The 15,522-nt window shown below is 50.5% G+C and overlaps 1 protein-coding gene across 1 annotated transcript in view; it reads right to left on the bottom strand.

The window, feature by feature from the left end:
- Positions 1-8,870, bottom strand: part of EPHA10 (EPH receptor A10) — a 41,775-nt gene extending 32,905 nt beyond the window's left edge. The window contains exons 1-3 of the mRNA XM_087446257.1: positions 8,765-8,870; positions 6,622-6,686; positions 5,244-5,922 (exon numbers count right to left, since the gene is read on the bottom strand). Coding sequence (XP_087302383.1) covers positions 5,244-5,922; positions 6,622-6,686; positions 8,765-8,870 — 850 coding nt within the window. The remainder of the gene's footprint in view (positions 1-5,243; positions 5,923-6,621; positions 6,687-8,764) is intronic.
- Positions 8,871-15,522: the final 6,652 nt, after the last annotated feature.

Raw genomic sequence — 15,522 nt, 5'->3', positions numbered from 1 at the left:
CTATGACACACAACTATCTACTGGGGCTTTGGGGGGAAAATAAATAAATAAAATCTTTAAAAAATAAATTAAATAAATAAATAAATAAATAAAAATGAGGCTACTAAGGCTCAGAGAGGTTAAGTAACCTGCCCAATGTCCCACAGCCAGTAAATGGTGGGGTTCCAACTCAAGCAGACTGGTTTCAGAGCCCACACCATACTGCCCTAATGCCCATTGGAGGAAAATGAGCCAAACTTTCCAGTCTTGATGTGAGGACAGAAGAGAGCTGGGCCTCCAAGGGGTGTTCCACAGTTACCCAGAGATGGACACCCACACACTGTCAGTTACACAAACACTGACACACACACACGTACGTGGTTGTCAATGCTCATCCTCCCTCCACCAACATTTGGGGTTAATGCGTCACAAATCCTCAACTCACACACTCGCTTCCAGTTTGAAAGTGGAGCCAGCCAGATGGAAGGGAGAGGAGAAAGAAGAGGGCAGTGCGAGCTCCCTGGTTCTAGACTTGACACCACCTCAGTTACTTTGCTCCCTCGTTTCCCTCACTTGACCCAGAACACGGGTTGTTAAGAGCACAGGCTTCTTATATCTGAACAACCTGGGGTTGCAGCTGTTGTACCACTTATTTGCTGTGTGGCCTTGGACAAGTTGTTTGACCTCTCTGAGCCTTTCATAGACGACCTACCTCAAAAAGGTTGTTGGAGGGTTGACTGAGATAAAACGTGTAAAGCACTTAGCCAAGTGCAGACAACATTTACACAATAATGGTAGTAATTACTGTTCCTCTCTCACAGGCCTGAAGTGGAAACTGCTAAACACCCACTTAAAAAATTTCACACCAGCTGGGCCAGGGAGGGAGGCAGTGGCTCCTGGCCCCTCCTCTCAGAGCTTGGGTGGTTCTCACCTCATTCCCTGCCCCCACCGGGACTTCTCTGTCCCTCCCCTCCAGTTTAACTGGTTGTGAAAGGCTCTCCAGCCCCGAGAGGACATAGTACAACAGAAGGGATGCAGACTAGCCCTTAGGAAGAAATTTCAGCCTGTCTGGAGAAGAGGGGAGGGGCGGAGGGTTTCCATCATCTGGAAGGCATAGGCTTTCAAGGGTCCATCTTGCCTAGAGACCTGGGCAACCCCACTGGAGCAGGGCCTCAGCAGCCCAGGAGCCTTTGGAAGTCTCTGCCTTCAAGCATGGGACCTGCGAACATTGCAGGACCTGGCCTGGGACTCAGAACGCCTGGGTGCCAATATTAGCTCTGGCAATATTAGCACTTCCTGTGCCTCTCTGGCCTCAAGAAACCGTCAGGCAAATGGGAATAATAACCACGGCCTGCCCACTTGAGTCGATCTGTTTGCAGGGTCTCACAGCTGTAGGGAAAGAAGGCCGGAGGCTCCCTGTCTCTGTGTGTATGTGGGCGTCTGCTGTCCCAGAGATGGGTGGTCCCATCAGAGACAGCATTGGTTATCTCTACTCTGAAAGGCTCTGTGTAGAAGAGGTTTGTGTGGAGGGGCAGACAGGAGGCAACTCCTGACTGCTGGCCCCTCTCTCTCTTCCTCAAGGTCAGAGTCAGAATTTCAGAGGTCATCTAGTTCTACTCCCACTGGCCCAGTCCTCCAGCAGCTTTCCCAGCAGTAGCCACAGTCTTTGCTCAGATACTTCGTAATGAGGAGCCCACCTTCTCGAGGCTGCCTCTGCTGAACAACGCTGGCAGTTAGAAAGTGCTTCCTTATGTTGAGCCCAAATCAGCCTTCCTGTCTGTAATCCCCCTCATGCCACCCCATCATGCGGAGCACATCTGTCTAGGCGGTCTACAGAGATTTGAAGACACAGGTCATATGCCCTGATTTTTCACAACTACCCCACCCATGCCACACTGAACTCTTCCTGTCACACCTCTGGGGCTTGTCCTATAATGTCGTACATCCCTTCTCTCCTGGCAAACTCCTCTGATTCTCCAGACCCCAGTTCACAATAATACCTCCCCTGTGAAGCTCTCCCTGGCATCCTCCCCAGCTCTTTACTCCCCAAGGCAGAGCTGATGCCATTATAAGTGGTTTGTCTGCCCTCAGCCTGAGGAGAGGGAGCTCAGTACAGCTCCGGAGTGAGATTGGGTTTCTGAGTGAGAGTGTGTGTGTGTGTGTGTGTGTGTGTGTGTGTCATTATGCAGAGTGTGGATCCAAACCTCTTCCTCCAGCCCCAATCCATTCATTCAACAACTTTTTTAGCATCTCCTATGAGCCAGGTGCTGTGCTAGGCTCTGGAGATACAGCAGCGAATAAAACAGACCAGGATCTCCCTGTCCACTGGTACAGATGCCCTCCCTCCTACCTCACAGGGAGAAGAGAGGCCATCGGCTGGTAGTTGCCTCAATGTCTGGCCATCAAACCCACAGACACCTCCATCCACACCCATCTGCCCTCTCCTCCTCCCCTCCAGGCCTAGAAGAAGGGATGAGGGCCTCCTGAGGCCAGCCCTCCTCCCTCACTCTGCATCCCGCCCCTTCACCTCCTCCCAGGCTACATTCCATCAGGCACCTGCCTCCTGATTCTTACACTGCTCCTTCTCTACTGGCTCTTCCCAGTGACGGAGCGAGGGAGTGGAGCGGTAAAAGCGGTCCCTTTAGGGTGCAGGCAGTAGGGCACTGTGTATAGAGTATTTAAAAACAGTGAAACTGACTAAAACATGGCCTGCTTTTTATTAGCAGCATGCATCAGCAATTCTAACCCACATCAGTAATAAAATACTTCTTCCTCCTGAGGCAGACTCTTCCCACTACCCCCGTCTTTGTACCCCACTGGCTCCTTCCCTCATCACATAAACAGGGCTCCCATCTACAGTAAAAATCCTGTCTCAACCCAATGTCCTCCTCAGGATACCACGCCCTCTCCTCCCCTTTCGTATCCAGCCTTCCAGAGGGTGGTTTACATTCCCTGACTCTAGCTCCTCAACTTCCTCCATCCTTCGGCCTGCTGCAGCTGCTCTCTCTCCATCACTCAACCGAAACTGCTCTCCCCAGGCCACCAAGCAGACATCATCTAATCCTCACCCTACCTGACTACTCACCCACACTGCAGGCCATTCCCTCCCAGACACCGCCATCCCCCTTGGCTGCCACGAAATCACGCTCTCCTGGATCCCTCCGACTTCTGACCTCTCCATCGCAGGCTTTTTTATGGGCTCCGAGGCTTCTACTTCCCTTAAATGTTGCTGTTCTGTGAGACTTCGTCATTGGCCCTCTTGCTTCTTACCTCTCACATTCTCCTTAGTGTGTCCCAACCACACCCACAGCTCCCAGTGGTATCCATCTCTCTGTTGCTGAGCTCCAGACCCACTTTCTAGCGACCTCCGCTTGAATGCGCCATGGACACCATCAGTTCGGTATGTCCATCCATGTCCCAATGAATGACCCTCTGTCCATTCAATCCTCCAGAAGCACAGGAGTCAAAAAGGACTCCTTTCTCCTCTCGTGTCACGTGGTCATCACGTGCTGTGGATGCTCTCTCATTATCATATCCATCCTCATCTCTCAACGATCTCTGCTACTGCCTTAGTTCAGACCTCGTGCTCTTTCTCCTGGACTGTTGTACCGTCTTCCTTCTGATCTTCTGGCTTCTAATCCTTCCTTCTCCAATCCTGTCTTTGTAATTGCCGCTCAAGGGGTCTTTGGAAAATACAAATCTGAACACGTCAGACCCCTGCTTCAAATCCTCCCCATTGGTCTAAAACATAAAGTCTAAGCTCTTTATTCCAAGGTTCAAGGCACTTTATCATTTGCCCCCACCCTTCTCCAGCCCCAACACCCCTCACACCCCCAAATGCCCTCTGCTCCAGCCATGCTGACTTGCCTATCCCCACCATGCTACATTCTCTCCTGCCTCCACGCTTCTGCACACAGTCTCTTAACTCAGAATGCTCTTGGCACCATCTCTCGTCACCCTTAGAATTGAGTTCCCCCTTCTGCAGGCTTCCTCAGCTCTCTTTTGATATGTATCACACCCTAGGGTAACCATTCATTCACCTGATACATTTCCATTGGGAACCCACCATATGCTATATCCTGTTCTGGACATTGGGGCTGCTGAGACTAATACAACCCATTGCCTGAGCTCAAGAAGTTCCTAGTCCAGTGGTAGAAGCACACCTAAGTAGACCACTGCATACCATGAGGTAACTGCAGAAATCGAGGCTGCACTGGGTGCTGGAGAGCACAGAGGTGGATCCCAACCCTACCTGGAGAGCTCAGGAAGGTCCCTGCCTCCAAGTTCCTTACTAAACCACAAGTTCCCCAGGGAAGAGATGGTGACATTAGTCACTTCCTACCACTGCATTAATTCCTCTATTAGATGTAAAATTTTTACATCTCTCCGTCTAAACTGTGAATTTCTTAAGAGCTGAGACTATGCCTGATTCATTTCTGTTGCCCTAGCACTCAGAAAAGCACCTGGCTTATAAAAAGCATCACTTAATCTTTCTCTGTTAAGTGCACATATCCATACCCCATCAGTCCTCAGAGCCACAGATAGGGGAGAGAAGGAGAGGTCTGTTCCTGGTGCCCCCACAGACCTGAGAACGCAACAGAACCCCCAACATGAAGGATCTCCTCCACGGGGCACAGTGACTCTAGTTCAGAGAGTTGGGTGAGATCTTAGTAGTCATCTAGTGAACCTGCCAACGTCTCTTTCTATCTCCCTGCCAGCCTCTAACTTGCATATTGTCAGTGACAGTGAGCTCACTCCTTATGATGTAACCAATCCCACTAGCCCATAGCTAGTAGAGTTGAGCTGCTTTGGAGTTCTTCCTCATGCATAGGGGAGGCAGCATGGTGTAGTAGAAAGAACTTGAGAGTTGGGCAAATCTAGATTCAAATCCTGGTTCCCCATTTCCTAACTTTGCAAGTGAAATGTTAATCTCTCTGAGCCTCTGTTTTCTCATCTGCAGAATGGGGATAATGGTAACTTTATCGCTGTGAATAAACGAGAAGGCCTGTGTGAGGTGCTTATCATAGTGCCTGAAATATAGGCTCCTAATGCCCCCTTATATGGAGTCAAACTCACCTCCTAGTAACTTCACTCATTGGTCCTGGCTGGACCCACTGGAAGCTCCACAAAATGTCAGGACTCCGGGGTCCACAGCCCATGGCTTCTCCACTCCCCCTCCTGCCTCTTTCATCTAGGGCGCACTCTCTCCCAATTGCCACCTGCGCGCTACACTGCCACACCACACCCCCTAGTCCGATGGATACCTTCACAGATGTCACCACGTTCCTGGAATCCCGCACTGCAGCTGCAGCGGCCCACGGGCACCAGCCACTCGCCATCGGCGCCGCAATGCATGCGCGGGGGGCTGCCGGGCTCCCCTTCTGAGTGCGCCACGCACGTTCCGGTCACCTCCACCAGCGTGGAGAAGGCGCTCTCAGCCGCGGTGGCTGGGAATACCGCCAGGCCCCGCACCGTGGCGCGGCACTGCTTGTAGTAGACGCGCACGGAGACCAGCGCCACGCATGCGCCCACGTCCTGGAAGGCCAGGTGAAAACCTCGCCGGCTGAGCGGACCAATCTCGCGCACCTCTGTGTTCAGCTTCATCTTGCGCTCGCCCAGGTCTCCCTGCGTGAAGCTCTCATCAGCCGCGATCGTGTCGATCTTGCGGGGTCGGCTGCCGCCTGGGCGGGGACGCCCGAGGCCCAGGTCGGCCTCGGTTTCCAGGTAGTAGACGTTGAAAGTCTCCTTGCAGGTGCCCGCGGCGCCGGGGATGCTGCTGCAGTCGCGCAGTGTGAACTGCAGCTCCACGAAGATGCGCTGCCCGCGGCCGCGGCTGATCCAGCCAGTCTGCAACCAGTTGTCCTGGTTGGGCTCCAGCACGTTGCACACCTGGTACGTGCGGATGGGACGGTCATGTTCATCCACGCCGCTGATCTCCTCCCACTGGGGTGGAGAACAAAGATGTGGGAAGCTCAGAGCCAAGGCGCCCCCAGGAGGTCGAGCCCTGGCGGTGACAAGCTGAAAACCCCCTTCCCCATCATTTCGCCTTCTCCTCTTCCCCCCTAACTCCCCATACACACCCCTGAAATTATTAGATGCAGAGCTGGGAGAAACGTTGGAGGCGACTGAGTCCAATCCTTAATTTTACAGATGGGGAAACTGAGGCTCCAGAGGGAGTGACTTGACTAGATATGCACACCGACTTAGTAGCAGAGCTGGGAATGATGCCTGGAGTCTTCTGGCTCTCTACCCAGTGCCCTTTCCATGACACCAAGCTGCTGTCACACTGCCACATCACCCTACCCCCACCCCTAAGTTTCCAAGCCTCTTGTAGGATTCCAAGTCTTGCTTGTTCTTTCAATCCATAAATCAACAACACTGCTTGTAGGACCTACTGTGTGCAAGGCACTGTCTAACATTGGCTCCATCCAGCTGCCACATTTCTGTTCCCAGACATAGCCGGTTCTCTTCTCCCTTGTCTTTTTTTTTTCCTAATAGGCCACTCTGGTTTGAAGCCAGGGCTTCTAGAGACCACATGCTCTGAGCAGCATTTTTATCTGCCATAACCATGGGGGAGCTAAAGGGACTGAGTCCTGGACCACCAGAGGATCCCTGGGACAGGGAGGGAAAGGTTACACTTACCCCATTACTTGGCAGTGCAGTCCAGCCCAGCTCAGCCTGGGAGGCTTTGGAATCCAGGAGGATGACTAGGGAGAGGGGAGAACGGAAATGTCAGAAAGCCAGAAGGTCAGGAGGGTGAGACCCTTTGGTGACCTCGCTGTAAATTTGCTAACTGAGGAGATGGAGAATGTGGCAAAGGACAGAGACAAATTTTTCCCAATCCCTACCTCCTCACGAGGTGGGTGTGAGTAACTCAAGTCAGAGAGAGGTAGCCACAATGATTAGGGAAGGAGCCTGTATTAGTTTCCTGTGGCTGCTGTAACAAATTGCCACAAACTTAGTGGCTTAAAACAACAGAAATTTATTCTCTTACAGTTCTTGAGGTCAGAAGTTGGAAATCAGTTTCACTGGTCTAAAGGGTGTTGGCAGGATTGGCTCCTTCTGGAGGCTCAGGGGGGAGAATCCATTTCCTTGCCTTCTTCAGCTTCTAGAGGCCACCCGGATTCCTTGGCTTGTGGCTCCCTCCTCCATCTTCAAAGCACATCACTACAATCTCTGCTTCTGTCATCACACCATCACCTTCTCCTCTGACTGACTCTTCCTGCATCTCTCTCGTAAGGACCATCGTGATTACATCAGGCCCATCCAAATAATCCAGGATAAATCTCTCCATCTGAGGATCCTTAACCACATCTGCAAAGTCTTTTGCCATTTAGGATAACAATCACAGGTTCTGGAGATTAGGGTGTGGACATATTTGGGGAGTCATTATTCAACTTGCCAAAGAGTCCTCTAAGACTGGCTCTAAAATGGGAGGGGTTGGTAACCCCCCTCCCCACCTCCCCAGGTTCCCTAAACTATAACTGAGTGTCAAGAAGAGGGAGGAAGTGAGCATATGAGAGGATTCCTGTATTCATCCCTGAATCCACTGATACTCAGGGGCTCTTCTGAATTCCAGAGTCACCAGGGATGGAGGAGACTTGGACCTTTTTAGTTTGACTCCCAGGACCTCTGGGAAAAATGAAAGGGAGAGACCCTGCCAGCAACAGGAGAAATAAAAATCTCTCACCTGCTCAGCCAGCCCCTTTCCCAGGGGCTATCATCTCCACTCCCTTTGAAAGAATGTCAAATGTCCTTTATGTATAAATCCATGACCTCTCCTACATCAGGGAGGCTTGGAGTCACTTTCTTCCTCCAGGATGCATTGGACTAGCAATCTGAATTCTGATCTCAGTATCAAACTCAGAGAAGGACTGGTTTGGACAGCACAGCAGCAGCTCAGAGGCAGGAGCCCAGGCCATCCCGAAATCTTGGAAGATTACTCATCTGGAGCTTAAGCAGGGGGTGGGGCTCCAAGGTGAGGGCCTCTAAGAGAGTTGGCCCTAGCAGCGTCAGCGACAGTGGGCAGGACCACCGACAGCGTCCCGATTTCGGTATAACTAATAGCACATCGGAATTGCGTATTGGAAAGCGTCAGAGATCCAGCGCCCCGACCAGCCCCGCCGTCAATGCCTCAGATTCCAGCTCCTCAAGATTCTGCACCTGGTTATGATGCCTCTGGATTCAAAGGAGCGCGAAGCTCCTTCAAATCCAGAATTAAAGGCGAGACGCAGGCTCCGGACCGAGCCGGCTAGTCTACGCTCCAAATTCAGCACTGCGGACAGCTCCCTATCAGCACGTCGGACACCTCCCAGCCCCAGTCCTCTCCTCCCCCCGCCGCCAGCGCTCCACATCCTGTTGGCCACACAGTGGTCATCTAGCCCCCGCTATTCGGACTCCATCCCGTCCCCCCATACTCTGATCTCACCTCCGCATCTGTCTCCTCTGTTCTCTTCATCTCCCCGCCCCCACATCTCCCACCTCCAATCGCTCAGCCTGTCCGTCTCACCGGCCCTTGAATCGCCACCTCTGGCTCCCACGGTTCCAGGTCTCTGTCTTCCCCAGCCTCCGAGGTCTCCAGCCCCAGAGCTCTTCAGTGCCACTCTCGTATCCATTGCTTAGCCACGTTTTTCTCTGTCCAGTTCTTTGCTTCCTCCGGCCGCTTGCTTCAAACCCCAATACAGACTCCAGCCTCTCCATATGACCCCTTCCCTCAGCACCCCAGTTCTCCAGCCCCCTATCTGTTGGAATCCCACGCTCCAAGAACAGCCACCAGGCTACTCACCTTCCTCGGCGGTCCCGGGCCTCCCTGGTCCCAAAAGCAACGCGAGACAGAGTGGCATCAGGCAGACGAACAGGCGCAGCGGATGTGGGCCAGCGCCGGTCTCCATGGTCCGCAGACCGAGCTGTCAGTGCGGCGGCGGCTCAAACCGCGCCAGCCCCAGCAGCGCTGAGCAGTGCCCCCAGACTCCAGAGCCGGCTGGGGGCGGGATCTCGCCGGTTACCATCATCCATGGGGACCAATCACTAGGCACCACCGAGGCAGGTCCACCAATCCTCGCCAGCAGAAGGTGGAGGGGTGGAGTTTCATACGCCAGGGGCGGAACAGCGAACTGGAGGGGGAAGGAAAGGGTCCCGCCAATCTCCAAATCGTGGGGGTAGGGCAGCGCTGATCGCTGGCCGGGCTCCTGGGGAGGAGGATGAGCTGGCGTCGGTAGCCCAGAGCGCTAAACCTTAGCCTCTCATTCCTGAGAAATAGACAATGTGGGCGTGGCTTAAGGAGGGGCGAACCTCGGAGTGGCAGCGACGCTTGCAGCCCCTGAGCTAGCCTGGAAGCTCCCCTGTTCCCAGGACTTGCACGGGGTTTTGAAGCCTGATGTCCTGACCCCAGGCTCTGGAGAGCGCCTCTATCTCCCAGCCCTTGGCTTCTTCCTGTGTCTGCGGCTCCTGGTGTCTCATGGCTTGATCCCGCCCCCTTTTCTCCCCGCCCTCATCACACACACACAGCGGCAGGAGGAAGAGCCCAAGACCGGACCCAGAGCTACTCTAGAAAGGAAAGCAAATTGGGAGACAGAGTCCCACCCTACCAGCAGCGCTTCCAAGGCTGAGAAACCATGGGGTCGCCAGGATGGGGCGGTGGTAGATTTTGCATGAATGATTGGGTCCTCAGGTTCTTGCTCCTGCTGCCAGGACACAAGCAGTACTCTCCACAACCACCCCACTGCCCAGTCTGCTCAGGGCCTGGAGTTCTCCGCTTTAAAAATCTCTCTCCGCCCACCCCAGGGAACTGGTGAGGAGCTCAGGGGCCGGGACTCCTAGACATCTACGAGAGAGGCAGAGCGATCCTCAGAGAGTTCAGCCAGCCCTGAAGAAGCCTCAAGAAAACGTGGAACACGACCTCTATCTAGTGAAGGTCATTTATATGCTCGCTGAGGGTTTAAGACATTGGTGGTGGGAAGGGCTGGGGCCCTCCAGGACTAGGGAAATGGCTATTGAGCGCCACCATCTGGGCTGAACTTGAGCAGAGAAAGCTCCACCCACCCTGCAGCTTTGCAGAGCTCTTTTCTTGGGGGACCAACCCCTCTCCCTTTGGAGGCTATAGTAAGCGGAGAAGACTTGAGAATGAATGTGAGTCCTGTATTTACATGACCTGTGTGGTCTGAGTGTCTGTTCATTTTGTGTGTATGTATTCCTCACCCCACGAACCAACATTTACTGGGTGCCATGCTCTGTGCTGAGGATACCTGGGTGAATTGCCCTGTCTCTGCCACAGTCCATACCTCCTTGAGCACGGAGTATAATGAAAATTCCCGGCATCGTAGAGCACTGGCCATTTACAAGCTGCTTTCATGTGTCATTTCTGTGTGTATGTGTGTGTGTGTAGTAGGTGTACACGCAGTCTTGCTCGCTCACGGACATACTTGCTGGACAGCAGCAATAGGGGGAGTGGCTGGGAGGAGTTGGGCTCCTTTGCCCGTAGAAAGAAAGGTCATCAGGAGGGGCTGGGGCTCCGACACCGCGGGAGACTGAAGCCCGCTGAGGAAGCAGAAGGAGGTGTGGCATCCGGCCCATCTTTGGACGCAGGTGGGGCCTCTGAAATCAGAGCTACCTGAAGAAGGGCTCTTACACCCCCACCTCCTTCCCATCTTCATTCTCCTCACGCCTGCTTTTTCCCCTCCCCCTCCTCCCAGCGCTGGAAGATGGTATTTTTAGAAGCTGCTTAGAGACCCAGGACTCCTTTCATTTCAAAATGAGTCCTCACTCCACCATCCCTCACCCCTCTCTTCAAAACCGGGTCCCATCCCCTTTGCAGTCTCTAAGGTGCCAGCCGTGGATTCTTACCTGAGCTCCAGGGGCTTCAGCCCAGAAGTTCTTACTCGTTATACTAAAACAAATGCAGGCTCTCAAGGATCGTTCAAAAGCCAAAGAGATGGGAGAAATTATCTGGGGAAAGCCACATAGGATGCCCCAATAAACCCTTGGCTGTTGGGAGTCTGGTTCCCACTCTCTCCCACCACACACACTTGCTGGCATCTCTGGGAAATTGCCAGGTTGAGATCCTAGGAATGAAGGAAAGAAGAGGAAAATGAGTGAAATAATCCTTCTCTTTCTTCCTCTGAACAATTCATTTGTAATAAAATCAGAATGGAGAGGCCCCAGTGTATGCGGATATATGCAAATCAGCCAGATCTTAATGAGTTGCTCCAAGGCAGCCTCTACTCTACCGGGAGGCTGAGGACTAGACTTCTCAGTTAAGAAATTCAGGAGGGCCCTGGAAGGAAACTAAGTCATGGTTTATTGTGAACTTTAAGTCCTGGAGGCCAGTCAACCAAGGGCCAGGTTAGATCCTTCCCTGGAATAGCGAGCGCCAGGGTGGGTGGCTGGGGGAGAGGGGGATTTGGGAGGGAGGGGGTGAAGTGGCGGGGGGGCGAGCGGGAGGAGGGGGTCGGGGGCGGGAAGGTGTTTCTGGCGGTGGTGCTGAATTGTCAACCCGCAGGTCAGGTGTTTCTGTCCGTGGTGCTGAACTCACCGGAGTCTGGCCCCTCCATTTTCAACTGGACCTGGGACTTCTCTACTGCCGCCCTCTGATCCTTAGCCCAGGGTTCAATGCCTACTCCTCCAGCCTATAGCCAAGATCCAGTGATTCGAGTCTCCAGGAGGCAAGCAGCCTTACTACCTGGAGTAAGAGCAGAGGGGACTGGAACCCATCCGCGAACTCCTGTTTACTTTTCTTCTCCTCCCAAACCCAATGTAGGGTAGGGTGGAAGGGATGCTTCTCTCCACTTCTACCTCACTATCTCCAGGATGATGGGGAGAACACTTGTTGGAGCTGAGCAGCTTAATTTAACATCCAAATAATGATAAGTGGGCTTCTGGGGGGCAGATTCAACTTTACTGCAATCTTCATCTCCAAGTTACTGCAAGTTACAATCCAGAGGCTGAAAATTTGATCTCTTCCTTTTGCACAGATGCAGAAAGTACATTCATCCTGGCTGGACAGAGAAGGTCATCTCCTCCCTGGAGAAGACTAAGATTGCTCCAAATAAATCAGGGCCAAGCCCTGCTCTCAGGAAAGAGGGCAGGGAGGGAGCAAGGAGCAGTGGGGAGCCCCATTGCTCAAAGGGACAATTAGTCTCTTTCCTCTTCCATTCCGTCTCCCACTCCCCAGCCTAAGAAATAAATAAACACACCCGGGGCCGGCCTGGTGGCGCAAGCGGTTAGGCGCGCACACCCCGCTGTGGCGGCCTGGGGTGCACCGGTTCGGATCCCGGGCGTGCACCGATGCACCACTTGGCAAGCCATGCTGTGGTGGCGTCTCATATAAAGTGGAGGAAGATGGGCACGCATGTTAGCCCAGGGCTAGTCTTCCTCAGCAATAAAAGAGGAGGATTGGCGGATTGGCAGATGTTAGCACAGGGCTGATCTTCCTCACAAAAAAAAAAAAGAAAAGAAATAAACATACCCAAGGTGAATTCTTTTATAGGACAATAGACTCACAGACAAAAATAAGATAAAGGTTATAAACAAATGTTTAAATTGTATTTTTCTAAGATAAAGGAAATATAAAACATTTAATCTATTGACTTTGAAAATTAAACAATGAAAACCTTTAAATTATCAAACACAACTACTTAGCCTTTATGAGCGTCTACTTCCCCTCTGTAAAATAGGAATGAAAATGCTTTCAGAGTTATTGTAAGGTAGAATACAATTTGTATGTATGGCCCAGCACAGTGCTTGTCACATTGATCTGGTATATTTTATTATTCAACTCCACGGTTAATTAAAGGGAAAAACAGAAAGAAAAAAAGAGGAAAGGATAAAGGAAGATTAGGCGGCAAGGCAGGAAACGAGAGAGAGAGAATTAGAAAGACAGTCATAGAGGAAAAGACAGAATGAGGGATAAAGAAAGAGACAGCTGGTTGGGATAAATGTGGCTAGAGAGCAGAGAAGCCTGAAGGAAATGTGCTTGAAGAGACAGGAGTGTTAGCAGGGCAGGCTAGTTGGCCAGCTGCCAAGTGGCCTCAGAGGTGACATTTACCTTGGTGAATTCATTATAGTCCAAGCTCATAAACTTGACTTTAATGGCAGTAAGAGAGAGCCTATATATTGGGGGGTTAGGAAGTAGATCATACTAACTCAGCTCCTATCCTGCTATCTGAGCCAAAGGACCAATGGATTAATATACGATGAGAAATAGAACTGCCAAGGAGCCCAGAATGCTCACATTGCCATGTCCAGCAAATTCTTCCCCTGTAGGAAAATGTGCACAGAAAGTCAATTTATGATGTGAGAGCTGCTTTGAGAGCGTGAGGGGAGGGAGTTGGGTGGTTTAAATATTTGATAGCATCAGGCTCTCATAGCTTTGTGCCTCCAAATCCCCAGTAGAGATAAACCTGCCACTGGCACCTGAGTGACTCTACCAGGGGCCAGGGCTGAGAATAGGACTCATCAACATATGCTTTTCTGACTGTTTTCTTAAAATTCTATTTCCATTTCTGAGCAGCCTATACTAAGATTGAAGCAGTCCTTTTAAATTTAAATGACCAAAGTAATATAAACTACTAAAAATGTTACAAGTAAAAAGTAAAAATATCTATTCATTCCACTCCACATAATCGCGCGCTCCACTTCAGTGGTCCGGGATTTGCAGGTTCGGATCCTGGGCGCCAACCTATGAGCCACTTATCAAGCCATGCTGTGGTGGCCTCCCATATAAAGTAGAGGAAGATGGGCACGGATGTTAGCCCAGGGCCAATCTTTCTCAGCAAAAAAGAGGATTGGCAACAGATGTTAGGTCAGGACTAATCTTCCTCAAAAAAAAAAAATTTAAACCATGCTAACAGATGGATATGTACCCTTCCTGATATTTTCTATGCATGTGCACACACACACACTTTTGTAGAAAATGAGTGGATCTGTTAGTGAGGTAAACATCGTTGATTATCTACCCAATACCTCTCTCCTCTCATATTTTTAATTGCTGAGACAGCCCCAGTCTTGTTTGGATGTAGTCCTTTGCTTAGAGAAGATTACCCTTTTCCCAAGTTCAGACATGCATAAAGATTGTTATTGGCTAATCATTTTCATCCCATTACATGTGTCAGGGTTACGTTAGGCCTGGACACGTGATACAACCCTGGCCTTCTGCACTGGGGATTCTAGAAAAGGTTTCCCTTCCTAATAAAAAGAGATGCATGACAGGCAATATCCCACTACTTCTCTGAATGTCATGTCTGCATTTGACACCTGGAGCTGCTGCAGCCATCTTGACATCATGAAGGAATATATCTCAACACTTTCAGTTAAGATTTTTCAGTTATATGTAACTGGAAACCCAACTAAAACTGGCTTAAACAAAAACGAAAATATTTTGGTTTGTGTAACTGAATGAGGTAGATCTGTGTAGAACAGCAAGATTTTGCAATGGGATTGTGGTAGAGTGCTAGCTAATCACCAAACTTGGATATTCTAAAAAGGAATGCAATTGAAATCCTAGGACTAAAACATACAATAACTGAATTTAACACAATAGATGGACCTAACAGCAGATTAGACACAGCTAATTCTAGGATTAATGAGCTGGAAGATAGGTCAGTATAAAATATCCGTACTGGGGCCGGCCCCGTGGCATAGCAGTTAAGTGCGTGTGCTCCACTGCTGGCGGCCTGGGTTTGGATCCCAGGTGTGCACTGATGCACTGCTTCTCAGGCCATGCTGTGGTGGCATCCCATATAAAGTGGAGGAAGATGGGTACAGATGTTAGCCCAGGGCCAGTCTTCCTCAGCAAAAAGAGGAGGATTGGCGTGGATGTTAGCTCAGGGCTGATCTTCCTCACAAAATATTAAAAAATTAAAAAATAATAGTAAAATAAAATATCCATACTGAAGTACATAGAGAGAGAAAAGAATGAAAAATATAGATAAGAGAGTAAGAGATGTATGGGATTTGATGAAAAAGCCTAAATACATGATGTTAGAATCCTAGAAAGAGAAGAGAACGAGGATGAGAAAGAAACGATATTTGAAGAGAGACTAGTTGAAAAGTTTCTACAACTGATGAAAGATATCAAGACATATACTCAAGGGGTCGGCCCCGTGGCTTAGTGGTTAAGTGCGTGCGCTCTGCTGCTGGCGGCCTGGGTTCGGATCCTGGGCACGCACCGACGCACCGCTTCTCCAGCCATGCTGAGGCCGCATCCCACATGCAGCAACTAGAAGGATGTGCAGCTATGACATACAACTATGTACTGGGGCTTTGGGGGGAAAAATAAATAAATAAAATCTTTAAAAAAAAAAAAAAAGACATATACTCAAGAAGTCCCATCAATCCCAAGCAGGATAAATGCAAAGAAAACCACATCTAAGCACTTCATCGTAAAATTGCTGAAACCAAAGACAAAGAAAAAATATTAAAAGCAATTAGAGAGAGAAAAAAAAAAGATATATTGCCTCCAAAGGAACAACATTAAGACTAATAACTGACTCACTAATATAACTGATAAAAATCCAGAAGGTGATGGAGTGGTATCTTTAAAGTGCT

Source organism: Ceratotherium simum, chromosome 22 (assembly GCF_057802395.1).
Source record: "Ceratotherium simum simum isolate JZ-2026a chromosome 22, ASM5780239v1, whole genome shotgun sequence".
In the NCBI taxonomy this organism is placed as follows: Eukaryota; Metazoa; Chordata; class Mammalia; order Perissodactyla; family Rhinocerotidae; genus Ceratotherium; species Ceratotherium simum.
Note: the sequence above shows the minus strand (reverse complement) of the source record. Positions and strands in the feature narration are given on the sequence as shown.